This window comes from Kryptolebias marmoratus, linkage group LG4 (genome assembly GCF_001649575.2).
Source record: "Kryptolebias marmoratus isolate JLee-2015 linkage group LG4, ASM164957v2, whole genome shotgun sequence".
In the NCBI taxonomy this organism is placed as follows: Eukaryota; Metazoa; Chordata; class Actinopteri; order Cyprinodontiformes; family Rivulidae; genus Kryptolebias; species Kryptolebias marmoratus.
This window is the reverse complement of record NC_051433.1, coordinates 23,602,590-23,629,343: the sequence shown is the minus strand read 5'-3', so window position 1 is coordinate 23,629,343 and position 26,754 is coordinate 23,602,590. Positions and strand designations below refer to the sequence as shown.

The 26,754-nt window shown below is 43.0% G+C and overlaps 3 protein-coding genes across 3 annotated transcripts; all 3 read left to right on the top strand.

The window, feature by feature from the left end:
* The first annotated feature begins 51 nt into the window (after window positions 1-51).
* On the top strand, window positions 52-3,243 carry bhlhe40 (basic helix-loop-helix family, member e40). Its single transcript, XM_017430517.2, has 5 exons — window positions 52-439; window positions 567-630; window positions 732-839; window positions 1,039-1,162; window positions 1,276-3,243. Exons 1-5 carry the CDS (start codon window positions 363-365, stop codon window positions 2,121-2,123), a joined length of 1,221 nt encoding a protein of 406 aa, XP_017286006.1. The 5' UTR covers window positions 52-362; the 3' UTR covers window positions 2,124-3,243.
* A 3,031-nt stretch (window positions 3,244-6,274) lies between these two features.
* Window positions 6,275-14,253, top strand: LOC108244379 (N-acylethanolamine-hydrolyzing acid amidase). Its single transcript, XM_017430529.3, has 11 exons — window positions 6,275-6,579; window positions 9,852-10,016; window positions 10,125-10,248; window positions 11,754-11,844; window positions 11,940-12,025; window positions 12,116-12,288; window positions 12,375-12,437; window positions 12,513-12,579; window positions 12,686-12,714; window positions 13,022-13,091; window positions 13,185-14,253. The coding sequence occupies exons 1-11, from the start codon at window positions 6,374-6,376 to the stop codon at window positions 13,203-13,205; spliced, it is 1,095 nt and encodes a 364-aa protein (XP_017286018.1). The 5' UTR covers window positions 6,275-6,373; the 3' UTR covers window positions 13,206-14,253.
* Window positions 14,254-15,548: 1,295 nt separating this feature from the next.
* Window positions 15,549-22,710, top strand: arl8bb (ADP-ribosylation factor-like 8Bb). The gene is made up of 7 exons (XM_017430606.3): window positions 15,549-15,759; window positions 18,030-18,110; window positions 18,272-18,345; window positions 18,467-18,560; window positions 18,946-19,013; window positions 19,140-19,210; window positions 20,949-22,710. Exons 1-7 carry the CDS (start codon window positions 15,637-15,639, stop codon window positions 20,996-20,998), a joined length of 561 nt encoding a protein of 186 aa, XP_017286095.1. The 5' UTR covers window positions 15,549-15,636; the 3' UTR covers window positions 20,999-22,710.
* The last annotated feature ends 4,044 nt before the right edge of the window (window positions 22,711-26,754 follow it).

The window sequence follows — 26,754 nt, the reverse complement described above, 5'->3', positions numbered from 1 at the left end:
GCAGGGGAGGAGGAGGAGGCGGGAGGGCCCCCGAACGCGCCGTCCGACACGTGAGGCTCATGTGACGGAGAGTGGAGTTGGTTTCTCTGGCGGAGGGAGAGACGTGCCTGCAGTCACAGGGTTTATTTAACACGTCGTCACAGAGCCGCCCAGCTCTCACACACCGACTGAGCCGGGCGGAGACAGCCTTCCGTCGGCAGAGCGAGCTCCGACCTCAGGGTGACCACACTGCGCGGCAGGGACACGCTCCGGGACACGTTTTTTAAATATATATATTTTTTTCTTCCTCTTATTTTAAGGTGACACCACTTTTTCGAGTTTTTTTTTTCTTTCTTCCTTTTTGTTGTTGTCTTTAAAGGGAAATGGAGAGGATTACAAGTGCGCAACCACCTCCTTTTGCACCGAAACACCCATCACTGGATATAGCTGACATGCACCGGTAAATACAGCCTTTTCTTAATTTCTCCTCGTCTGTTATTGTTTTTTTTTTTTATGAAAACTCTCCACAACAAACCTTGGAAAAAAAACAAATAAAATGAAATAACGACTGTATCTTTTCTCCAAAGACTGGATTTTCCTATTTATGTGTGCAAACCCAGGAGGGGCATGAAGCGCGGGGACGAGTGCAAGGTAAAGTCCGGTTTGTTTGAAAAGCGTTTTAAGCGAGAGAGAGGTGTGTGTGTGTGGTGCAGAGACGAGTAGTTTCTGACAGCCTTTCACCCCTCTGACAGGAGACCTACAAGCTGCCGCACCGACTCATTGAGAAGAAGAGACGGGACAGGATAAATGAATGCATCTCTCAGCTCAAAGACTTGCTGCCTGAACACCTGAAGCTCACAGTGAGTTCTCCTCTCCTGACAAGTCAGACCCCACATGGTCCTGCTCAGCACCTTCAAGCCTTCTCTGCAGTTTTAACATTAGCTACAAGTAGTTTGTTTTTGTAGTTAAAAAATAAAAGCATTTATTTCTGTACTGTTGGCAGCAGAATGTGTTACATAAGGAAGATCAACATGCTTATGGAAGGTCTTCCTGTTTTAGACGCTGGGTCATTTGGAGAAAGCTGTGGTGCTGGAACTCACTCTGAAGCATGTGAAAACCCTGAGCGCCCTCCTGGAGCAGCAGCAGCAGAAAATCCTCGCGCTGCAGAAGGACCTGCAGTTCGGTAAGCCCGACGACGAGACATCGTTTAGCTAAGGTTAAGATCGCCAATTTGAGCTCGGCTTTGCAGGAAGTGGGGGAAACTTAGTGTTTTGTTCTCTGGTGCTGTTCCCCCAGGTGACCACGGAGGCGACGGCACGGAGAGCAGCGAGGAGATGTTCCGCTCGGGATTTCACCTGTGCGCCAAAGAGGTCCTTCACTACCTGGCCAGCCAGGAGAGGAGCAGGGACCTGACGCCGTCCCACGTCATCGGTCACATCCAGAAGGTCGCAGCCGAGGTGCTGCACCACGGCAGCCCGCGGCCGGACGAGTCTGCCCTTCAGGTTTCAGAGAGGGTGCAAAAGCCCGCGGCGTCCCCTGAGACCCCCGCTAAGAACTGCGTCCCGGTCATCCAGAGGACTTACCAGCACGGGGCCGGGGAGCAGAGCGGCAGTGACACAGACACTGATAGTGGCTACGGCGGGGAACACGACAAGCCCAAGACCCAGTGGTCCGAGAACCACAAGAGGGAGGGGGAGCTGAAAACCCCGGCGCCTGAGAGGACGCCCGGCATCATCAAGCAGGAGGGCGACGAGCCTCGGGCCAAGAGGTTAAGAGCCGACTCCTCGGAGGACGAGTCCCTCGCCGTCCATGCGGTGGGCGCTCCTGGCAGTTACATGAGCTTCACCCCCAATCAGCCCCCGTTCTGCCTCCCCTTCTACCTCATCCCCCCGGCGGCGGCGGCGGCAGCTACGGCAGCGTACCTGCCGGTGATGGAGAAATGCTGGTACACCGGGGGCATGCCCGTCATGTATCCAGGCATGGGAGGCTCTGCGGTGAGCCTACCCCCGGAGAAGCTGCCCCAGTCTTTGGTGATGTCGCCGAGGGCGGGATCCCCAGTACCCCACCACGCCCCGGCGGACCCCCCTGCGCTCCATAAAGCCTTGAGGCAGGTCTCCCCTTTGAACTTGGAAGCCAAGAACTGAGCGGACTCGCTTTCTGTCCAAATCTGACTCTCTGAATGTTGAGCGGAGGGTGGTCCGAGCGGACCGGTACCCACCCACCCCTAACGGTCGCCGCTGTCATCGCCCCCTACCCCCCCTCCTGGACTAAGACAGGAATTTTGTGAGCAGCGTGGGGTGCCCATGTGAAGGTTCATATTACAGCTTTCGCATGCCTCTCAAACACTGTGAAGATGGTCTGCTTAAAGAACGCAGACAAAACTTTGAAGGGTTTATTGTTTTTTTTTTTTTCTTTAATTTGTTCTGTTTTCTCCAGACTTTTTACTGAATGTCAGAGAAAACCCCAGAATGTAAACACCCCCCCAACCCCAACCCCTACTTTGAAAACGTTTCGGATCTACTGTGTATGTAACTGTGGTGAATGTAAACCTTTACTTTGAGTAAAAAAAAAAAAAGCCCCTGTAGATGCTGCTGTAGATCTGCAAGTGAGTGATCTACCCTCAGTGTTTGCCTCTCTCTCTCTCTCTCTCTCTCTCTCTCGTACCAAACCATTGCTTGGTGTAGAACGTTATCAGAACCAACACTTCCGGGTCCCCACTGAGCAGACGGCTCCTTTCACCTCCCCGGGTTGTGTTGAACACGGGAATTCACAAAGTTTAGAGAATTCAGTGTGTTGCCCCTTCATACGGGTGCATCAATCTGTGACTCGTGGCTGATTTTTATTTTGTTTTTTTATCCAGCTCCTGTGATATAAATGCAATTATTTCTTCACTTGTACATTTTTATTTTTGATACGTGACCCACTCAGTGTATTTGTATATCTGCCAGAGGAAGGATGAGGTAGCAGTTTGGTGTACGCAGAGAGAGCTGTATATAGATCTGCATCTTGCCCACAAACTCTTGAGCGAAGGTGAGGCCCCGAACCGATCTGAGCAGCGGCGACTGAAGTTTCGAACCGACCTGCTTTAAATCTCGTGTCTTTAGCAAAGAATGTAAAGTTCAGAGAAGAAACATTAGTTTTGTATAGAAAGAGGTACTCTGGATTTTTATTTTGACATGTAACGCAAAAAAGTTGTACATATTTTGTATATAAAGTATTATTGATATATATTAAAGTATTAATAAAGATTTCTCTCCCCCTGTGGATTTTGTGTTTGGCTGCCTGTTGGCTCAAACGTGGAGCTGCCAGCCACCCTGACGGCTCCTCAACACACACTTACATAACACTTACATAACCGGTAAAGCTGCACAGCCTCTGTAAATCAATAGCATGTCTTAGATTACAGGCTGTAACTGGAGTCCAACGGGGTTTCTAAGGGAATTTGCAAAGGATATTGTAAATCCGTTTGGTTTCTTTATCGTTGTAACACGAAGCGGTGGCAACTACGTGCCGGGAGAAGTCGTTTCGGGGCAAGGATAGGGCCTTCAAATAAGCCCTCCCGTGAAAGCGGAGAGGAGAAGAAGCTGGAAGATGTGGCATTTACGTTCTGTCGTGACTGAGAACTGGAGAATGCCTCTGAAAATAAAAGGTTGCAGGGGAACAAACAAACAAACAAAAAAAAACCTTTAATTGACATTAACAGAGAATTCAAGCCCACCTCGTGTGTTTCCGGGGTGGTGATGTTTGCTGAAGTTAAAGTAATAGTGAAAATAAAAAGGCCTGCGTCATGGATGCCTGCTGCTGCTCACCACCCACCACGTCTCTCTCAGATGTGTGGAAGTTTGTTTCTTTTCTTCTAATCACAACAGTATTTTTTTTTCTTCTTTCTATTTGGCCTGCACGTCGGCAGAAAATAATCTCGGCTGCCTCCAGACTTGCTGTAACAGCACTACCACCATCTTGTGGAAGTAGTGCTTCACGCCACGCCGGCTTCCAGTTGCACACCAGAAGCAAATAATCTCCCTCGTTTAGACACGTCTTTTTCTTTTCTTTTTCTGTCATTTCTGTGTTTTAGGTTGTGTTCCTGTGATCATTTTTTACAGGAACAGTTGTCGAGCTTCCTTAAAGGCAGAGGTGGACCGTTGGAACAACTGTTCCAGAAAAAAAGATTCGATCCTGGGGAGCGTTTCGGAACACGGCACCACAACGACGCCTAGAGGCCAGATTAATTCAAGATTCAGTCGATTTGTCGCCAACGCAGCAAAACGCTGTGGTTACACTGAGCAATGAAATTCTTTTTGATTTCCCATCACATAACTAATATATACTAAACTAAAGAAACAAAAAAAAACTTAACTCAAAGCATAGAAACTAAGAAAAACAGATAAAATAAGTTAAAACGTGTACTTGTTATTGAAGGGCATTGAGACAAATAATCCCAGTTTTATCAGCTTGTGTTTTAAAAAATCACACTCGTTAAAAAAGTGGAACGTTTTCTTGTCTCTTTTAACCTTTCGTATTGGTTGATTGTATGAACTGAATGGAAGGATATTTTATTTGAGTCAATCTGTATTTGTAGGGTCTGCTTTTGTTCATCGAGGCCTGAAACTGTGGGGCAGCGTTTCAGAACAAATGCTTCGATTTTGCTATGGCTACCTAAAGGTATCCATTGCAGAGTATGAAGTCGAACATCATATCAAATGACAACCATATGACTATATCAAATGATGCCGTTTGAAAGAATTAACTCTAGTCGTTCCAAATATGCTGATATGGGATTCTGAAAGCCAGGTACGCACTTAATGTAAACAAAGCAGTTTTGTCCACGTTCTTTGCTCAGCAAGTCTGAGCATAAATTTTGTACCAGTACATCAGATTATAGCACCTGATCCCAAGCGGCTCTTCCGTGACTGGAAAGTGGATGTCGCCAGACTAATGACTCCTTGCAGGAAACAGAGATCCCAGTGTGTCTATCTGTCACGAGATAGACTGGGAACCACCACGGTCCGATCCACGCAAATATGAAAGCATTAAAAATGATTCTATCAGGGAGAAGATAAAAGATCTTTTTCTCAGACTTAATATGGCTGAACTTCATATCTGTAACTAAAGGCCTAGCATTCCTTGAAGGAATGCATATCACCCGCCAACTTTTTTGCCACAGTTTTAGACTCAGATCATCTTATGTTGAAAATAATCTAGATCATGTGTTGCGAACAACTCTCATCTACCGCCGCATCAAATTCTATCCCAATATCTGTAAAAGTCACTGAGCTACTGCTAAGTTTGTGTTAGCTGATGTGTACTACCTGTGGCAACCATCTTAAATTGGTCAGACTCCAAAACTGAATCAGCTGTGGATTACATCCAATGATTGGTAAAATATTGTTTCACTGAAATCTGTCCAGTGGTTCATACAGTGGTTCATATTTTGCTATCAGACAGAAATGACTGACTCGAAGTAGGTGATGGCAAAATTTGAAACAAAGATCAGATCCTGCTCAGTATTTTAGTGCTCAGAGTGAGCGCTGGTGCTCAGTCTCAGCTACTGGCGCGCCAAACTTTTATCTGCAAAATCGATCAAGTTATAGCCAGTTATGTGTTGGCTCTGACTGATTACACACACAAACGTGGGCCGAAACATTATCGCCATTGCCCAGTCATTTTAAGACCGGACAGGCTGAGCCACGTTTGCACCTGTTCAGCTATTTTCAGTCACTTCGGCTGTTTCCTTAGGTAAACAAACATGTGGTAGTTGGGAGCTTTGATAAATTTTGTGGATAAATTTTTAATTTATGAATACATTAACCATCAATACATAAAAACGTGCAGATTTTATTTCTTATTTTATGAATTTCATTGGGGGGAGGGGACTGGTCTTCGTAATACTTTTTTTGCTGTTTGTTTAAAGCCTACTTTAAAGTCTGCATTTCTGTTTGCCTCTCATTAACTTGGCAGCCAGGGAGAGACAGACGCGGGTGTGTAGTTACCATGGCGACCAGAATGAGCCAACTGCAGCAGCGTTAACATTTCTGCTGACCTTGGTTCTCGATGCTTCTTACACAGTTCTTACAACAAAATGCACATTTTCCTTTTAGCTTAGATTCGTGCCAAGTTTTTTTTTTTGTTTTGTTTTTTTGTTTTGTTTTTTTGGCAGCCTTCGTCAAAAAACTTTATTCGAAACGACCTACTTCTGAACTTGCTGCTGCCCTTTTCAATATGGCGCGTGACCTCCGTCCAAAGAGCGCGGTGAGCTTGTCTTATTTTGAAAATCTCTGAGCGGAAGTGTCGGTTTAGTTTGTAGCCTGCTGCCAGTGGGAAGCCGTCGAAAGTGGAAGTGGGGAGGCTTGTTCAGTCAGTGCGGAGCGGAGGCTTCCTCTGAGTGACACCGGACATGGTGACCCGGGCCGAGGCGCTGCCCCCTCTGCTCCTGCTGCTCCTGCTGCTCGAGCTCTCGGTCTCGGTCTCGTGCCGGGCTCTGACGCTCGCTCCACCCACGCTCGAGATCAACCTGGACGACAAACCTGAAGTCAGGTGGACGCCTCTGAAGGAAGCCTATGACATAGAATACCTGAAAAAAGCGGCAGCAGACATCGTCGAGTAAGTGTTAAGTAAATGTCTGTGCTTTACTTTGTGCTGAAAACTCCTCAGCGAAGGAGTCAAAACTGAGCTGGAAAACCCTGCGCCTAAAAGTAAACTTATTGAGTTATTGTTGACATGTTTATAGACCTGGGTGGAATAAAAAAAACAACACTTTTTATAGGTCAAGTTGTCCAGAAAGTGTAATAACTTCTTTATTACGTCTTAAACACATGATTATACAACTTAACTGACTGTCTTTGTTCAGTTTTATCATTGCACCCATCTGGAAAGCAGATTCAAACAGCCTGTCAACCATGAAACCAAACTGAACATGCAGTTAAAGGGGGAAAAAACCTAATTTTTCATGCATTAAAATATGAAAATATCTATGCAAGGCTTCAGTGTAATAAACATGTTTGTGGTTTCTGATGTTTGAACTGTTCTACTGTATCTATGGAATACCAGATGCATCAACAGGGTGAGTTTTGGTGACTTTTTGGTCAAGGATTTGTATTTAATATTAATTATTAATGTTTCAAACCAAACAACACAGCCCCTTGGTGACACAGGGTGACATGTGACTGCTTTTTCTGAGTAGTCAAGAGCCACAAATATTTTATTTTCGGCAGTGATTTATTTAGTAAAGCCTTCCAGTTGAGTCTTCTTGTCTGAAGGAAGGCTCTGGAGCAACGGTATAAAGTGACGTAACTCTTCAAAACATTTCTCCGTTTCAAGCTGCACTTGAAGTATTTCAGGAGAAATACTTTTAACCATCGTTTAAAGGTCACGTATCGTTCGCATCCAGGATTACAGCGCTGCAGCTTTGTATACAGCCTGTTATTGGAGCGGTTTTATTACATCTGTCCAACATGATGATGGTCATGTTGCTACAGAGGAGTACATTATCAGCTTGTGTTGTTGACAGTAGTTAGCCTGGCCACAGAGAAAACAACGAGCAGACTCCTGCTGGTCTCTGACTTACAGCTGGAACATGATGAGGTCATCATTCCCGACCTCCCACATATATTATCAGTAGGCACAGGACTGGAGTCTGGAGTGGTGGGCTGCCACTCACTGTAAACAAATGGGACATTTTTTGTGCTGAAAAAAAAGGAAACTAAAAAATACACCTTACACAGTTTTTTTTTTTCAGGTGTTGATTTTAGTTGATTATGCCCTACAACAGGGGTTTTAAACTCCATTACTTGGAGGCCTCCTGAATGTTTTAGATGTGTTCTTGCTTTAAAACACCTGCTTTAAATGGATGACTTGCTGCCATGCTCCTGGAGAACTTGACGATTTGGTGAGGAGGTAATTAAACCATTTGAATCAGGTGTGTTGGAGCAGAAAAACCTAAAACTCCCAGGACTGTGGCCCTCGAGACCTGGAGTTGGACACCCCTGCCCTACAACACAAGTGTGCAGACTCTAGCTCCAAAAATACCACATGAGAACACCAGCACCAGATATTTTGGCTTCACCTTTGGACAACGGAAATAAAGAGATTGCCTCGTCCATCTTTATTCATGGTGAAGTTTTTTTTTTTTTTACCTCCAATAAATAGAACAGAGCATGGTAAATGGCCTGCACTTGTATAGCGCTTTATCTAGTCCAAGGACTCCAAAGTGCTTCACACTACAGTCAGTCAGCAGGGTTTCCCCCAGAAAAGAGGCTAAGCCTGGTGGTAGGTGGCTGTTTGCTGGTCGATCGCCGGCCGACCGCCGGCTGACCGTGATTTAGTGAAAAAAAGATTAAAGTTGACAGGAAAGTTGAAAATATGGCTATTTATTATGTGATATTGTAAGATATTTGTGCCAAATATTTACACAACTACAGTTTTACAAAAAGGCACTTTTAAAATACTTTTTTAAACAAAAATAAAATTAAAATAAACACTAATTGATTGCACCTAATTTGAATCCTAATTATGGTCGCATTTACAAATAAATAAATAAATTTTTATCGGCTGCAGCAGTAGTCTCCTTCCGTGAGTTTTGAGCCGTTTGATTATGTTTGTGATCTCTCAAAGAGGGAAATGCAAATACAGGTGAACCAGCTCCATTAGAGCACCAAAATCATCCGGAGCATGGTGCGCACGGTCCATGCGCGAAGTTACAAGAGTTGGAAGGTGTGCGACCACACGACGCGATGCCGCGCGGAACCTTCGTGCAGGGGCAGGGGAAAGTGCGATTGCGTCACTGTTGGCGCGCACACCCTCGGACGGTGATCAATTTGTCAAGTTGATGCGGGTGGAAAAAAACGTGTATAAAAAATTACGTATTTTACAATAAACAAGCAGAGCTTAGCCTGGCGGCCCACAAGGCTTATAATGCACTGGGGGAAATCCTAGTGATAAGACACATTGTAGCCACCGTTGCCTTTGGTGGTAGTCAGTAGGCAACCCCCCTCTGAGGGGGTGAAGTGTCACAATGGCTGGGGCGAACAGAGCGGGGTTTAAAACCAGCAACCCACCGATTACAGGAGGACCCCCTACCTCCTGAGCCACTGCAGGGCTGGGTAATACTGGGTTGTTATAATTTCTGTTGCATCAATACATCCGGGTCTTTGAAGTGGGGTCATTCTTGTTTTTTCTCTCTCTTTTTTTAGGGTTTTAGGCTAAAGAACTGCTACTGTTATGAGCTCACTTTAAAGGTGATAACCATTTATGTTGGCTAATTCTGCTAATGGTGCATTTAATGACAAATAGAAATGTCTCAGGTTACCCAAACTTAATTGCACGAACATTTTACATGTTCTGTTATGTTTGTGCTCTCTCTCTCTGTCTGTCTCCTCCAACTTTGATGTATTTGTGCAGCTGGGTTTAAATCCAACAAGCCAAACTCAGGGACTTATGAAAATGTTCCCTAAGACGACAGGTGCTTGTACTTACTCTGAGAGAAAAGTTGTGTTTGTCTTCACTGCCTCTGTATGATGAGTTGATCTGAGCTCCAGGCAGAGCAGTGAAGCCGCTGTGAGAGCAAAGAAGTGTGCAGCAGCTGCTTTTACACGAATCTGGCAGTGTGGCACGCACTCACAGGGGTCGTGCTGAGGTGTGCTCCTCCTTAGGACACAAAAAGAACTTGCATGTTGTATGTAAATAACAGTTTTTAACATGTGGTATCTTTTTTATATAACATAGTCATATTAATACTACTAAATATGTTCTGCATTGACACGTGACACCTTCCTGTTTGACACTGATCAGCTCTGAGCCGGCGCATTAATCCTCCACTGAACCGGTGTTGACAGTGATCGCCATGTTTTGTTTTAATTTTTGTATGTTGTCTGTAGTTCCACAGTTCCAAAATGGGTACACCATGCCATCAAGCCAGTAGTGACGTCTCTGGAACGTTACGTTCCTCAGACGTACGCGGGGGAGATCCGCGGCATGGCCACAGTCCTCGGAGGAGACCTGGCCGACATCATCCTTCTCAACTTCGCCTATGAGATCACTGCGTACGTACGATTCTTAAATTCGTCTCAGCGTTTGTGCGATCAGAAGCAGAGAAATTTGAGGGCCTAATATCAAAGTCGGTAACGCCGTCAAACTTTCTGCATCCGTAGATTTTGTACAAGCATCCTGGCCCAGGACACGAGAGGAAACGTGTATCATGGCAGGAACCTCGACTATCCACATCATATTCTGAAGAATCTGACTGTTAACCTAATTTTTCGCAAGAATGGGAAGGTACAGTACATAGAGCAAACTGCTGACTAATTAATGATTCACATGGCGACCCTTACATTGTGTGTTTCATGACACAGCTCAAAATAGCCCACAGATCTGTCATTTTACAGTCCTTGCTTGCCTCTGGTTTTAGTTGTTTTCCAAATAAAATTAAATTCAATTAGATTACTTTTTATGTATAGTGGAGTATTGGTATTTAGATGTGCATTGTTTTAGGTTACATAAATTTAACCCTGCTTAAAAGTGTTGATTTCTGTTGAAATCATCCTTTTATCGGTTCAAACGAACCTTCGACCAGCATTCAGCCTGTGTACATTGGCTACACTACATTACACTTTGTCATTGCTAATGTAATGTGCTGTTAGTTTGGGTGGGACTGTCCACAGGCCGGTCTTAGAGGTGTAGTCTGGTCATTTTTGATGTGACGTTTCAGTGAGTTTTGTCAGTACATGATTTATTGAACCACAAGAAAAATTTGATGTAAACAATCGATTCATAAAAAAAAAAAAACTACAGGTAATATTTCGCCACAATAACAAATCTGAAAGTCTCTGAATCTACTTTTCTCCAGTCAGATGTTAGGTCAGGTGAGAGGCTGAGAGGAACTACATCCATTTAAAACTTCAGAACAAGAACCAGCAGGTTGTGCTCTTTTTGGGCCTTCTTACATTCCTTCTACTGGACACAGTGGTGACACCATTCATTTTCAATAATTAGCCCCCCTTCACACAGGAAGACTGTCTTGTTCCTCTCTTTATGACCTACTCAACCAACTAGATAATGGCTGGATTGCAGGAAATTTGGAAAAACCTCTTTCAGTGTCAACACTGGTGTGATGCTGCTACACTCTTAGTGTTCGCCACATAGGTTGTTTTTTTTTTTACTATTTCTACATCCCAGAGATGCTCCTCTGCACATTCACCATGCTAAATACCTACACCCTGGATGTAATCTTCTTCTGAACACAGAGTACGTCCAGCCTGCGTCAGGATGCAGCTATGGGAATCGCATTCCTCTGTTTCCATGACAGTCTCACAGTCATTGTTGGAGTTTAGGTTTTAAGGGAGCACGGCCATTCCTACTTCAGATTTCTCACGATCAAACCAGGCCAGAACACAAAGACCTCACATCTTGCCACTGCTCCCACCACTCTTTACCCAGGACCCCAATCTGCTGCTTCTGTTATGATGATAAACCACCAAAACCTCACTACAGAAGCTTAGCGTATGCTCAGAAACCACAGCAGATCTATCATTCCTAATGGGGATCCTACTGCCCTAACCCACAGTCTGGCTGAGTTTTTTTTTTTTTTACATTGCAGTGGGTTCATTTTCCAGTGTGAAGGGAGGCAAATCAAAAATCTGTTGCTAATGGCAGCAAATAAAATGTTTAGTTGTCTGTTTAGGATTACTCTGACCTGGTTGACTGAATGCATGCTTCTGCACATTTGTGCACAGAAGAAGAGGAGTGAGGTGTAACTGTCTTTTATTTGTACCGTCTTTAAGGTGGCGTACCTTGGAACCTCATTCGCTGGATACGTTGGTTTGTGGACGGGACAAAGTCCCTATAAGTTCACTGTGTCCGGAGACCAGCGAGGTAAGACTACTCGTGGTTGTAAAAAAAAAACAAAAACAAATTGTTGCACGTTATGATTTCTTGCCGCCTCCAAGTTTGTTTTTAACTCCCCCCAGGAACCGAGCACTGGTGGAACTGGTGGAAAAATTTTGTGTCGGCGTTCCTGCTCCACAGGTCCCCGGTCAGCTGGCTCCTGAGGGAGGTCAGTACGTTACAGTGCGTTTCTCAAAAAAACAGGAATAAATAAGTACATTTAGGAGGAAATGAAAGTAATTGTGATTAACTTATGTAGACTCTGGAGGAAGCAGAGAGCTTTCAGGACGCAGTCATGCGTCTGTCGAAAACCCCCCTCATCACAGGGGTGTATTACATCGTGGGCGGTGTACGAGCAGGGGAGGGGGTCATAATCACCCGAGATCGAGCAGGCCCCGTGGATATTTGGCCACTGGATCCACTATATGGAGGGTAAGGAGAAGCCGGCGTGTGTCAGTGTGATTACACAACTGGACAAACATTTATTGGTGCCCTCTTGACTTTTTTTTTTTTTTTAGATGGTTCAGAGTGGAGACGAACTTTGACCACTGGCGTCCTCCCCCTCCGACAGACCATCGAAGGTGGATCATCTCACATGATCATCACACATTTATAATGTGAAATCACTGTTAGGTCACTGTTCTGTTTACTTTTAGGGAAGTAGCAACCAAGGCACTGAACGCTACTGGCCAGGCTAACATCAATATGGATAAACTTTATCAGGCATGTATGGACAGTTTTAGGAGAAACTGAGAGTCATCACTTTTCCAAAAAAGAAAATCACAGATTGTAAATGTTCGGATTGATAACGGAGCTTTTTTCCCTCCAGGTTCTGACGCTGGATCCAGTGTGTAATCAGTAAGGAGCTTATCTCTTTATTATACTCATTTGTGTGTGTGTGTGTGTGTGCAAACAAATCACGACAGATACAGTTACTGAGACAGGGAAGTTGGGTTTAAAGCAGTTTCACTTCCTCTTGTCCAAGTGCAGCAGGCCTCCATGCTCCATGCTTGAGCTCGTAGCAGTTTGCATGTGGATCATCCTCAGCAGCTGCCTTTTAGTCCCGTTCCACCCACTTCACACAGATCTGAAAGTTTGTTTCACTTTCATGTATGTCATCACTTCTGATAATATTTGTTGCCCTCTGTGTTTTAAAACACCCCAGAATTACCGTCTACACGACAGTTATGAGTGCAGCCTCGCCGGGGAACTACTCCACGGTCGTCAGAACAAAGGTACAGAGAGAAGGCTTTAAAGGTTCTAGAGAAGAAGCGCCCCGAACAAAGCGCGAGCCCGTAACTCACTCGTTTCTTCTGATCTCCTTTAAGGGCTGCCAGAAGACGGACTGAACCGACAACCAGGGAGGCGGTGAAAGACCCGCAAATTCCTCCTGCACGTCCGCTCGGCTTCCTGACACAAACGTGGTTTTATGGAGCACTAAAAGTGCTTTCAGTAAGAAGGCATTTGTTGGGACCTTTTTAATATTTTAATCCTGTATCTGTTGTTGATTTAAACCGGGGAAAAGATGTAACATGTAAACGTGAAGTTCAGCCTTAACTCTTCATCTTTCCCTCTCGATCCTTGCACCAGACCAGTTTGAGCAACTAAAAACCAATCTTTTTCTGGTTCTAGAAGTGGGTATTTTCTCAGGGTTCTTTAAATATCCTTTTGGGGTATTATTAAAATTATGCAAAGATGAGTTCTAAATGTTGAAATATTAATATACAATTGCACAAACGTGCTGTTTGACTAATGAGTGTTTATAATACCACATGGATCCACGACATGTTGGATTTGTCACCAGCCTGTATATCATCCGTATGTCCTCCTTTCTGACACAATTACATGAAACCCCCTGTAATCATGTGGAACAATTTTACTAAGATTTAAATGACCAAAATGTCAGAACGCTTCATAGATTAAAAAAAAAACTGTAACATATAAACAATTTAAATAGTTGAGACGAATTGAACATCCTACAAAGACAGCGCGTGAATGTTGAAACTGGAATTTTTGCAGTTGTTTCTGGATAAATACTTCTTCATTTTGTAAGCATTTGTTACAAAGGTGAAGACTGGGCAACAGCTTTTTAAAAAACAAAAAAACAAAACACAACTGGGTTTTTTTATACTGCACTTATACATCGTTTCAACCCTAAATTTAATCAAACAAAAATAGCACCGAGCCGTAATGTTTTAGGGGAAATGTGGTTGTAAATAGTTTTAATAGCTTGTGTCTTCCTCTGTGAGCAGTCCTGGAGAGGGCAGAAGATACGAACCTGCACTCACGGCACCACAGCGCAGCAGCAGACAGTCATGTCCGGACATTTTCTCTGCTTGTAAAGTTTTGTAGCCAACCTGTGAACAACCATCCAGATTAAACTCGCTTTGCAACACATCATTTCAGCGTGGATTCCTTCTACATACCAGTGATTGTGAACTCAGCACACCTGCCACAGATGCCAGCCTGGTGTAGTGTCACACATTTTTACGTGTGACACTACACCAGGGGTTATCTGGGTTATCAGAGCCTGTCTATTATTAGATTATGCTGTATTATGATTTTTATTTGAACTATGTCCACAGTGTTAAAAATGAACATAATTTATAGGTCATTCAGACACTTAGTTGCACAATACGGCCCTGATTGACAGGACATTTGTGTGTTTTTGTTTGTTGTGTGTCTAGTCATGATGCTGGTGGAAAACGTCAAGAATGTCATGGGAGGAAAAAAGTGTCACACCCCAAGAGCTTTAAATCCAAACCTTATCTGTAAAATCACAGCTTTAAGTCTGAACACCCCCATGCTTTATGCCAGAAGTAAGCCCCCCCTTCCCCATCACATAATGATCTAACACTACACCCTTGTTGAGCTTTCGTGGTCAAGATTCCTTATTTTGGAAGCTGATTGCAGCGCTCCGCAAAGTTATGCTGCAACATCGACACTGTCACTTGGAAAAAGGTAATGATTTAATTTAAATTAATGTGTGTTTTCAACTGCATTCCTACAATTAACTATCACACACCTGTAATAACTGTTATAACTAAGCCAAAAACAAACGACAATAACAAAAATGTGTTTTAAGTTGGCCGTACGCTCTCCTGATTCATAAAAGCAACATTACTTAATAAAAAAACAACACTGGTTAGCTAAAACTTTAAAGAATAACTTGAACAATTCATATTCTGCACAAACAGAAACTAAGCAAGAAGGAAATGAACAAACAATACTTTTTTCCTGGAACTGTAAGTAACACAACTTGATCCAGACACTAGAAGGTCATATTCAGATCCATTCATTCAATAAAAACCATAGAAGAAGAAGAGTAGGGAAACCTACACCGGTAAATGTAAATACTGTGGCAAAGTTGAGACTAAAGAGCATATTTTATTATGCTGCCAGACATACAGAAAAGAAAGAGTTCAGCTGATTGGCTGTATTGGTTGAGTCAATGCAGTTATTATAAAATAACTGAAACATGACAGTTTTTCAGGCTTTAATGCATTATCTGAAACAGACTCGTTTGAGAGGAAACGAATTGTTTTTGTTTTGTTTTTTGATTGTATGTGCAATTCACACTTCCTACCAACAGGTGGCGGTAATGCGCCAAGTCGTCGTTTACCAACGGCCAAAAAAGAAAGCCGAAGAAGAGAAAAAAAGAAGAGGGCGTGGACGTCTGCCAGCGGATCACATGATGAAATGACAAAGCAGCCAGCGGCTTCCTGACTACACTCACCCGGACAGACGGCCACAGGGACTGCGGCTACTCCGACACCCAAGATGCTGGCCCTCATAAACAGACTCTTAGACTGGTTCAGGTCGCTCTTTTGGAAGGAGGAGATGGAGCTGACATTAGTGGGCCTGCAGTACTCGGGAAAGACCACATTTGTCAACGTAATTGCTGTAAGTAGCTAACGCTAGCAAAAAAAAAAAAAAGAGAGAGAGAGAGAGGGCCCAGCTGAGGCTACTACCGGCCAGGAAAAAGGTGGAGGAAGCTTTCTGTGCCACAAAATGTTTTCTGTGTCGGGAGGAGAAAGCTGGTTAGTCTCTGGGTAACAGGAAAAATAAATGTTGTCGCCGTGCTGTTTAAGCTAGCTGCTGGGAGGACGGACGTGTCTCGGTGTGAGCGGTCATGTGAGCAGACGTGTTTGTAATAACTCCCGGTGTGTCAACATCAGCGCTGTCAACACGGTGTCCTCTGAAGACGAAGCTCGCACGGCTCTCCTGAGTGGAAAATAACAAATATCTGGTGTAATAAGCTGCGGGTTTCCGTACGGCCTTGAGTAAATGTCGTACATTTATCAGGCTCTGTTTATAGTCTTTCTGAGGCGGATGTTGTCAAAGCTGTTCCTCCTCCCGGATATTAGTTTATTTATTTTTTTATTTTGTTCAGTCAGTGTTTTCAGGCACTACTGTAGTTCTGGTGCTGTTTAGTTTAGTTGTAATAGTTGTTTATAACACCCGGGTCTTTCTTGGACCTAATGAGCAATCCAGTGGGATTATAGAGGAGAGGTTAAATCAGCCTGCTGGCCATGTTCCAGGCTGAAGAAGACCCAGTGTTCCCACAGGCTGTTATCTCTATCAAAGAGCAGCTGTTTCTTTCAGCTTGGTGGTGCTGGCTACATGCTGGGTGGTGATTCTGAACAAACCCTACCCCTCCACTTCCTCAGCCTCTGTTGGCTTGGTTTAGTTTGGACCCGGGCCAAATGGGAGTCAGAACCTTTCACAAATCCTTTAAAAAATGTCATCTTTAAAATGCGTTACAAGCACGTCCACGACACACTGCAGTGCATAAAGCTTTAGTGTTCATCCCGAATGCATGTGTGTACAGCGTCAGGACTAACCTTTTTCTTAAGTGCTGTTATTATTAAACCCCTTTATGAGATAATAAGACAAGTAAACAAAAAGTATTTGCCTCTATAGGAAATAATGTTCTCCGCTTCCTGCGATTTAAAAACCCACAAGCCAAACCGTACAGCTATATTTTTCTAACTATGTGGCTCAGCTGTTGGCTTTGGACGGTATGACTAACGGTGGAACTGGTTCCCAAAACGGGAACGTCAGAATTTATTGATGACTGATGATCCCTGATGTAAACAAAAGCTTTTAGGAGCCTCCTGTTTGTTTAAACTGGAGGCATCAAAACTTGTCAGGTTACATTTTCATTTATTTATTTATTTTTCCTGAGTTTTGAGGATCCTGAGCATTGCAGCTGGACTAAAGAGACCAAATAAGTTTAGCCACCTGAGTTACCTGTCTCGCCTCTTTCTGTCTGAGCTGCAGTCGACGTGCTGACGGAAACAAAACGATCAGATCCCTCAGACGGCACAGAGAGGAAGAGAGCAGCAGCAGCAGCAGCAGAGGTGCAGACCGCTCTGTAGATGTGTAAAGGTCCAATCTTTTTTTTTTTTTTTGCCTTCTGGTCTATAAAGTTTAGTGCACACTCTTGGCCCTTTCAGCAGCTCGCTGCTGAAAGGCAAAGGTGGACAATGATAATGAAAGAAGAATTTGAATGAAACTGAAAGAAATCATTGGATGTACATCTTCAGCTGAATTTTTAGAGTCAACTCGATTTAACATGGTTGCCACTGCCAACCGACCCTAAAAGACACAAAAAATGATTACTACTCAGTCAGTTTTACAGCTGCGGTGCTCAGATTTGATGTGGGAGTAGCCAAAGTCGGTCACAACACATCCTCTCGTGTTATCACAGATTGCGAGCAACCCTGATTTCAAGGCTTGACCAAAATGGCTACAAGTCCTTCGTTCCTCAAAAAAAGGACAATCTCAGTTTCAAATTCTGGCATGAAAGGCAGCAGGCGATGTGTATTTCTTTAAGGAATGCAAGTCTTTATTTAGCGTCTGTTCTTGTATCTCATACTACGCGTACTTTAGCCTTCACCTACAAATAACAAATTGTAAAGCGTTTCTAAAACCTCGAACCTGGACTGCGTGATGACGCTCGAATCAGCTCATCGTGCTTCGAGGGGTCGAAGAGTTTCTCATCCACCCTGGGGTGGGGGAGGGGGAGAGATGCATCATAATCAAATCACATCTTAATTTACTCACGCACAGATATGATTCACGTGCCTGTGTGGCCGTCAAACCGAATGGAACCAGAATGTGACATTCACTAATGTGTCGCCCTTTGTTGTTTTATTCGCCCCGTGCAGTCGGGACAGTTCAGTGAAGATATGATTCCCACGGTCGGCTTCAACATGCGGAAGGTCACTAAAGGCAACGTAACAATAAAGGTAAGCCGATAACAAAATTAGCCCTTTTCAGCAGCTATATGTGCTCTGCCGGGGTTATTTTCGATAAAGATATCTCACATTCCAGCGCAGCAACAGTGGAACGACCTGTTTGCAAAGAATGCTGCATCTGTGAGTGGATCTGATGTGTTTTTGTTGTTCAGATATGGGACATAGGTGGACAGCCTCGCTTCAGAAGCATGTGGGAGCGCTACTGCAGAGGAGTCAATGCTATTGTGTAAGCTGGTCGACACTTCTCTGGACACTTGAACGTTGATGTTTTGATCGTTCGACTTCCTGACGCGCTTCACGTTTAGTCGACCCCGAACCGATTCGTTTATCCGTTTTCTTTGTTGCAGTTACATGGTGGACGCGGCGGACCGAGAGAAAATAGAAGCTTCCAGAAACGAACTGCACAACCTTTTAGAAAAACCGCAGCTACAAGGAATTCCTGTAAGAGACTCTTTATGATCTTTGGAACAAAAAAAACCCCCAGCAGCCCTTGGCGTGTCTGATCTGATCTCAGTATAATATTTGCGGGTCAGGTGACTTTAGTCACAAACAGCGATTGAACTCAGAATCGGCAATGACTGCAGCATTAGTCACTGTGGTTCAGGGTTGATGACTCAGTGTTTGTTTTTTATTTAAGCAATTAAATTTTAGATTTATCACAATTAATTTGAGGCTGATTGTGATTTACCACTATCCTCAGGCTGTTAATTTTATCCCGACATAATCACTCTTCCATGGCTGATCAAAATGTTCTAAAACTGATACTTTTCTGCAATCGATCAGTAAATGTTGTTTTTCCCTCTTTTTTTTTACTTTTTTTTTTCAGGTTCTTGTTCTCGGCAACAAACGCGACTTACCCAGCGCACTTGATGAAAAGCAACTTATTGAAAAAATGTAAGAAATGTTTGTGTTCATTTTGTGTTTGTGCGTAACAAACCTTAGTTTAATTAAGGAAGAGGCAGCCTTTGGCTCTCTAACAGAATAATGTTGAATCTCATTCACCTTTTTGGCTTTTTGTAGGAACCTGTCTGCCATTCAGGACAGAGAGATCTGCTGCTACTCTGTCTCCTGCAAAGAGAAAGACAACATTGGTAAATATCAGATTGACCATGTAGGCCTAGCACAGCCCAGCCAGCCATTAAATTATCTTTTAATCAGGAGGAAGCTTCTGTAAAAGCATCAGTTCAGCTTCAGTCTGTTGTGAACAGTTAGCCAGGTAGAGTAAACATGTGTTACTTCCTTTAATATGTCAGCTTGTAAATTACATAATAAATTAGGAAAACAAAACAGTTGCTGGAAATGTTATTAGCTGAAAGAAAATTATGACTAATATACTAAAAAAACAGCTACAATAGTTTTTGCTGAGCATGTTCTTTCTCTGTAGTTTGAAATGTGGTTATTGTGGATGTTGTTTCCACCTAGTGGCACAGCTAGGCATTTCAGTCTTTTTTTAATTATTGTTTTTATGTAAATGGAGAAAACGATAAATGTTAAAAGCTATATTCAGAGTAGTGTAGATGGAGACTTGATTAGAAAAACTTACATACAACCTTTTGTTTGTTTGTAAGCGCTAGCAGCAGCAGCAGCTAGCTGCGATGTCAAGATTTAAATCCTAGTTTCTGCATGAACCAATGTGAAAGTTTGAAGTTTGTAGTTTTTCCAGAGATTAAAATCTACAAAAAGGATCCACTCAAACTAGCCATTATTCGCTCATCAATAAAGTCAGACTAGACCTACTTCCAGAGCAACATTTGCCTTCTTGAAATGAATCAGATCTTCAGAATTTGATCAGTTCTAAGAGCACAGAGCATCATGATTGCCTTCACACTGAAGGATGTTTTCCCAATTCACTGTGCTCCAGCCTTGATCTAATACGTTGTACAGGCAGTGGAGAGCACCGAGGGGTGCAAAGGGCCCAAACTAACAAATAATACTTTTACAGAATCTAAAAAATGTCCCCCACTTTAAAGGCATTCAACAATAGGGTGAAAGACAGCCCTTTACAGGGCTCCTCCCCATGTTTAATTTGACCTTTCAGACTCTTCCAGACCATATTTGAACCACATTTGGACATCAAAACATTTAATTTACTGTAACTTAACATGTTTGTACAATAGTGCTGTTTTTTTTAACTGTATGCTTATGTAAAATGAGTGAATGTGAGAGGGACTTTCTTTATTTTTTTTAAATTTCTTTATCTTTTAATGCATTTTGTGAGGATAAACAATTACCTACTGCAAGATTTTTTTTTTTACCTAAATATACTGGTTTATTTAAACTTTTATTACATGTAAAGATTCTTTCTGATCAGAATCTTACAAATGTTCCTCGCCTTTACATGCAAACCAGATTTAATTTCTTATTTTTTGAGTTTTTATACATGAGCCGAAACAAATAATGTTACGTTTTCGTCGCTGACATTCCAAACAGTGCGTCTCAGAACAAAGATCGATCTGTGTTTCTGATTTCTCTTTATGGAAGTCTGCAGCCGCGATGCTATATGATCCAGAAGCAGACATCCTGGTGACCCTGTTAACCTTTAAAACACGCTCAATCTGAAAAATGCCCCTGCTTGTTTGAGCAACTTCTTGAAATGCCTACTTTGTAGTTTTCAGAAAACGCAGTAAGGTTATAGTCTGGATCACTAATGTTTTGCCACACTTTGTTTTTATTTTTCCATGTTTGTCCCGACCTGGAAAATGCAAAAATGAAATTCCATGCATTTCAAGAACCCCCGCCTTTTAGCACGCTGGGGTGTCAGCCAGGAAGTAATGTCTTTGCCTCCCAACGCTCTAATATTATCATTAAATATTTCTTTCTCACCCGCAGATATCACACTGCAGTGGCTCATCCAGCACTCAAAGTCGCGGAGAAGCTGAAGGCGAAGCCGGCCGCCCTCCTCCGCCCAGTCGTTCCTCTGACCTCAGCCCCCCACTCTGGTCACGGGTCCTCGACAGGCATCCCTTGCACTGCCTCTGTGACGTAATCCAGCTCTCTGCTCACTACCGCCACCACCACCTGCTTCACCCCGCACACCACCGTAGATGTGTTGCCCCCCTCCTCCTGTACAGCACTACCATCACCCCAACCATCTGGAGTCTCACTACAGTGTTAGTGATTGTTCACACGCGTCAGGCCTTATCAGTAATTGTTATGGACATGCTCTGTGTTTGTGTACACATAGAAGTATCTTTCTTTCTTTTCTTTGGTTGTTTTTTATGCTTTCCAGGAATCTAATGGTACTGCAGTTCGCTGTTTCCTGACATGAGGATGGAGCTCCTCTAATCCCACAATCAAACATCTGCTTTATTTCCTCTCAGACATTCAGTCAGCATTATTTAATTGTAGTTTTGAGCAGGTATTTGGCAAACGAGGATTTCTTCAGTTAACGCGTTTGCTTCCTAATAATCTCTATTTGTCGGCACATGGAAGCGTCTGTGTTACTAAGTGACTCAGACTCAAGTTTACATATAACTTTAAAACTTATTAGACGGTAAGAGTTTTGAGTGGCTGGTGAGTCTCGAGGTAAAAATTCCCAAGTAAAATTTTAAGTGCCTTTTGACTGTGAGAGTGTCCCAATCAGACGGTTGTTACCCAATGAAGTTTCTAACCCACAATTACACAAAGACTCGGAAGAGCCGCCGCGTAGATCCCTTAATTACACCTCACGCCACTACTTGACAATCTCGTTTATGTTCCGTAATCACGTAAATGCATTACAACGCCTAAAAGAAGGACAGTACCGTACCGAAGGGGAAGAATGAAGTAACGTACGATAAACAAGTGAGAAAAATGTTACAATGTGTTTGGTTGCTGGGTAATTTGAATGCTGTTTCACTTGTAGCCTTTAAGTCTTCTCTGTACCTTTTTTTTATGAAAGATGGGGTTAATTCTGGTTGCAACTCTCAGGTTGTTTAGGGATTTCTTTTTAAAACAGGAAAAGATCCTGAACGCCCCCCCAGGTGTCTGTCTCAACATGTGTTTTAGTTGTCGGGGCTGGGTGATAGGAAGCCAGTGTTCAGTCACGATGATCGAGCTTGCAGGGGACTCCTTTTGAAGAGGTGGACGCTTGAAAAGCCTCAGCAGTCCAAGAACAAGTCAGTCTCCTCTGTATGTGGTGTTTCTTTTTATTGGTAAGACTACGATTTCTAAGGTTTACCCACTAACTACTCGCCTAGTGGATGCAGCTCAATCAATCTTTCTTTTCTATGCTTGTGTGAGTCTCTCTGGAGCGGGTCGAATCACGTCCCTGCAAGACTTCTGCATGTCGTCATGGTCACCCTGTTTACCAACATGTCATTCTGTGTCTGATAAAGGTCGTTCTAATTGTGGATATTGATTGTTGTGACTGCAGCAGCAGCAGCAGCGAGGGGCCGTTCGCTCGGATGACAGCGTGGGTCATTTTACAGAAAGCTGTGGAATAATAATAATAAAGCCTACTTGCAATTTATATGTGCATGTGCTGGGCTTGTTCACATTCAGTTGCAGACTTTGTAAATAAGACGTTTAGCATTTTTATTCAAACAAGTGCTCCAGTAGATGTCATGCATTCTCTCCCCGTGATTGCTAATAAATTTTCTTTTATATGTAATCTTTCCAAGTGTTTGTTTTGTGAGACTGCCTGTTCCAGAATTTCACCACCAGATGGAAGCAGAGGCCTTTGGAAAAGGCCGCCTCGTTTCCAGTTTCTCTGACGTTACTTTTTAGTCCATCGTGAACATGCTCTCGTCTTCCTGCACAGTTTTTACTTTAAAAAGGGTAAAGGATGTTGGCGATTTAGAAGAAACCTTTATCGGGTGTTACAACAGAATCTTGTTTCTTAGCCAAGTGTGTAACACAGAAAGAATTGGGCTCCAGCAAGTGGAGCCTCACAAGTATTACAGTAAAATCTCATTTATAGACGCATTGTACAAACGGTATACGTAAGGTGAGTCCATAAAATGCAGAAAAACAAGAAGAATGCATCAATTAGTCCAGTGCAATAGTTTAGATAGAGCAAGAGGTACAAACATACAGGTCAGTTCAGAAGGATGATGCCTTGAGGAGAAAAAGTGATCTTGTTGCAGCTGGTCTTGGTCAGTTCTGTGTCTCCTGCCAGAAAAACGAGTTTAAACAGGCCATGGATGTTTCTGCTGTTCTTACAGTCCGTTACAGTCTGCTCCTGTCCTGTTCGGTGGCTGCTCCAGACTGCACCGCGATGGAGGAGCCCAGGACCGGTTCACCCACTGCTGTGTAGAACTGGATCGCAGACCAAACGTCCTCAGTTGTCGCAGGAAACGCGTCCTCTGCTGGGCCTCTTTTGACGATCTCTCCTGAGATCCTCATCAGTCCTCAGCCTCAACCTTCCTTCGGTATGCAGACCCGTCAGCATTTTCTTTTTATTGTCATCTGCAAGCTTTAGAATTTCAACAGCTGGGGGTGATGAGGTGTAAATTGGGGGACGTATGGGGGGGAAAGTGTAATGGATAGAGGACACAACCCGAGGGAGCGGAGGGCTTGTGCAGATGGTCCGTGTATCAGAAGTGACCTTTCCTATCCTCACCTGCTGTCTCCGGTCTGTCAGGAGGCTGGTGGTCCTCTGGCAGGTGGCACGGGACACACTGAGCTCGGAGCCCAGAGCCAAAGTCCACAAACGGGATCCTTACATAACTCCGAGGCGGTTGGGGCGTTGCAGGATGTCACGCAGTCTCGCGTTCACGGCATTGTCCACTGAACTGTTTACCCTGTAGGTGAAATGCAGGGGGTCCAGCAGGTGTCCTGTGATGTCCTTCAGGTGGGAGAAAAACCCGTTTGTTCAAAGGATTTCATGACCAAGGGTATCAGAGCAACGGACCTGTCATGGAGTTTACCCTTATACACTATTAACACCTTAATTTACAAAGAATACTGAAGTACGGAACAAGTCTGGTTCTCACTCAAACTTTACTCAGTGCTCCAAAAAAACCAACTGTTTAGGAAATGGGAAGCAAAACATCTTAATTTCAAAATAAATTAACTTTTTGTGGTCAGAGTGTATATAATTTATGTGTATACTGTAGGATTATTGAACAGATAACTGAAGATAATTATCTTTATTCATCACCGTAAAAGGCAAATGATCATGTAACTGCCTGTGTGTGTGTGTGTGTGTGTGTTTGTCTGGCATTGAAATGTAACACTCGGATTGTTAAGGAAAATCTAAGATGTATCCCAAATTAAGAGCCAATAAAAAGAGCCCAGACTGGTTCTGTTCCAAGCAGGAACTTTTTAATTAATCTAATTTTGTAAATGCAGTGTTTGATGACCAGCGGCTGGCATTTATTGTAAGCCTCGGTGGTAGGTAAAGGGTGTGGATATGTATATGGGTGGTGTTTGATAGATTTCATGGATCACTGGAGAACGTATTGTGTGGTTCACAGCTGCGGTGACTGCAAGGAAGCAAAAAGTGATTACAGACCGGCCAAGGGCTTATTTACAAAAGAGGTTATGGAGATGACCTAAAGGTGTAACACACTGTTATTATAGTTCCACTCATTATGTACAGCAACACGTTCTCCACCTGATACAGCCGTCTGGCAGTCCACACACGTTCTCATGAATGCAAAATGATCTCCTGCAAAGTGAAATGGTGAACATTTACCGGTCCGACACAGAGTTAATTTTTTTTTGTCAAATCTTAATGAGTAGAAAATGTATCTTCTGCTCATAGTTGTAGAATCAGCAGAGGTGGAATATGTACTAAAATAACACACTCAAGTAAAAAGACACTTACTCTGTTGAAATTGTGCTCAAGTACAAGTAAAGTCTACTCAAGGAAAAGTAAAAAGGTAAGTCATTCAAAATTCGCTTTGAGTAAAAGTTACTTAGCTACTTTCTTACAGGTGAGGCTGCCTTTACACCGGCACCACCGAACCTTTTGACCACCACCAGGTAGGCGAGGAAGATGAAGGACAACGGCTGACTGATGGAACGGGGGTTCAAACCGGCAACCCTCCGGTTACAGGACGAACAGCAGCAGTGGCTCAGGAGGTCAAACTGTTTTTCCATTTCATTGTTTTTCAGTATTGTTATTATGTTTTTACTACCTTCTTGCATTTTATTTCTTTATAGTTGTCTTTTTGTATCTCTATTGTTTCTTAACATTGTGTTCTGCAACTTCTAAATCTCCTTTGGGATAAAAAAAGTCTTATCTTAACTTATCTTAATTACTTAAAAAGTACAATATTATTACTTAATTACAGTAATGTAAGTAAATGTAATTTCCATGTCTGATAATCAGTTATAATCAGCTGTACATGGACATAACGCACTGGATATTCCTCTGTACTTTAATCATTGTTTATCACGAGCTCCCTGTAAACTACAAATCTAAGTCAGATGTCATCTGGTAACGACGTCACACCTAACCTAAAGGGATAGTCTAGTTATTTTTGAAGTGATGTTCTGTCAAATAGTTACCAATAGTTAGTATCTTATGAGCTGTGAGATCAGCAGACTGATCGGGCCAGCAGTTTACTCACCTCCCAGCAGACTGATGCATTCAGGAGCCTCTGTACCATCGGTCTCAGCACACACACATTTGGTTAGTAACATAAACGTTGTTTGGTTGAGAAAACAGCAATAATCTAGACAAAACGTGTCATGCAAAAGTGTAGAGGTTTAATATTACTTATTAGCTTCTTTCACGCAGGTATTTTTTTTACCTCAAAGAAATGGTAAGGTACTAACTTGTTTTTTTTTTCAGCTGTTCTCTTCCTCCATCTAATGCTGTCTTCTGTGTCCTCTGTCCTCACTCCAACTACATCTACAGTATATCCTCTCTAACTTGACAATTATTTATTTGACTGAATATCCCTTCAAAATGACCTGACTACCTTGTATTTTAGTTGCAACTTGGAAAACCAATAGGATTTGACAATGCTAACCATTATTAGCAATGCAAGCAGATAGCAATGGCTTTTTCACTGTAGCAACATGTTTCCTAATAAAGATAATACAGCACAATGTGTGAGAAGGAAAAATGAAAAACTTATTACTTCAGCTATTACAACTTTTAAAGCATATAGCAGTCATATTGGATTCTGAGGTCAGGGTCAAGGACTTTTGGAGATGGAGGTGTGACTACAGGAGGCGATCCAGTTGATTTTTCCAACTTGGACCTTGAAAATTCTGACATCCAAATGAAACGCATCACAACATAAATCATCTGTGTTCATATTACCTTCCATTGTAAACAGTTCCAGATTAAAGTTGCCTTTGCTCCTACAGACCACTTCTGTCTGAGCCTGGACAGCGTGTTTGCCCGTGTTTGTTTTTGAGCCTTTTTAGAAGTTATTATTTAAGCAGCAGTGACTACAGGACTATGCCTATCACGGCTAAATGACTTCCATTTCCTTCCTTGCTTCAGTTGTGTCATAAACAATTTTTATGTCTTCCAGACACGCTTGAAATAATATTTACTACACGTCCAGCATTTAGACTTTTTGGTTAATGTGTTTACAGTGTACAGTTACAGTAAAACCGCAAGATGTCTTACACAATCCCCCAAGCTGAGAACATGAGGCTCTGAAAGGGAAAATCTTTTCATGTCTGATTCGCTGCACCTGTGTTAGTATACGAAAACAAAACTTTTCGAAGAATATTAAAAAAATGGAAG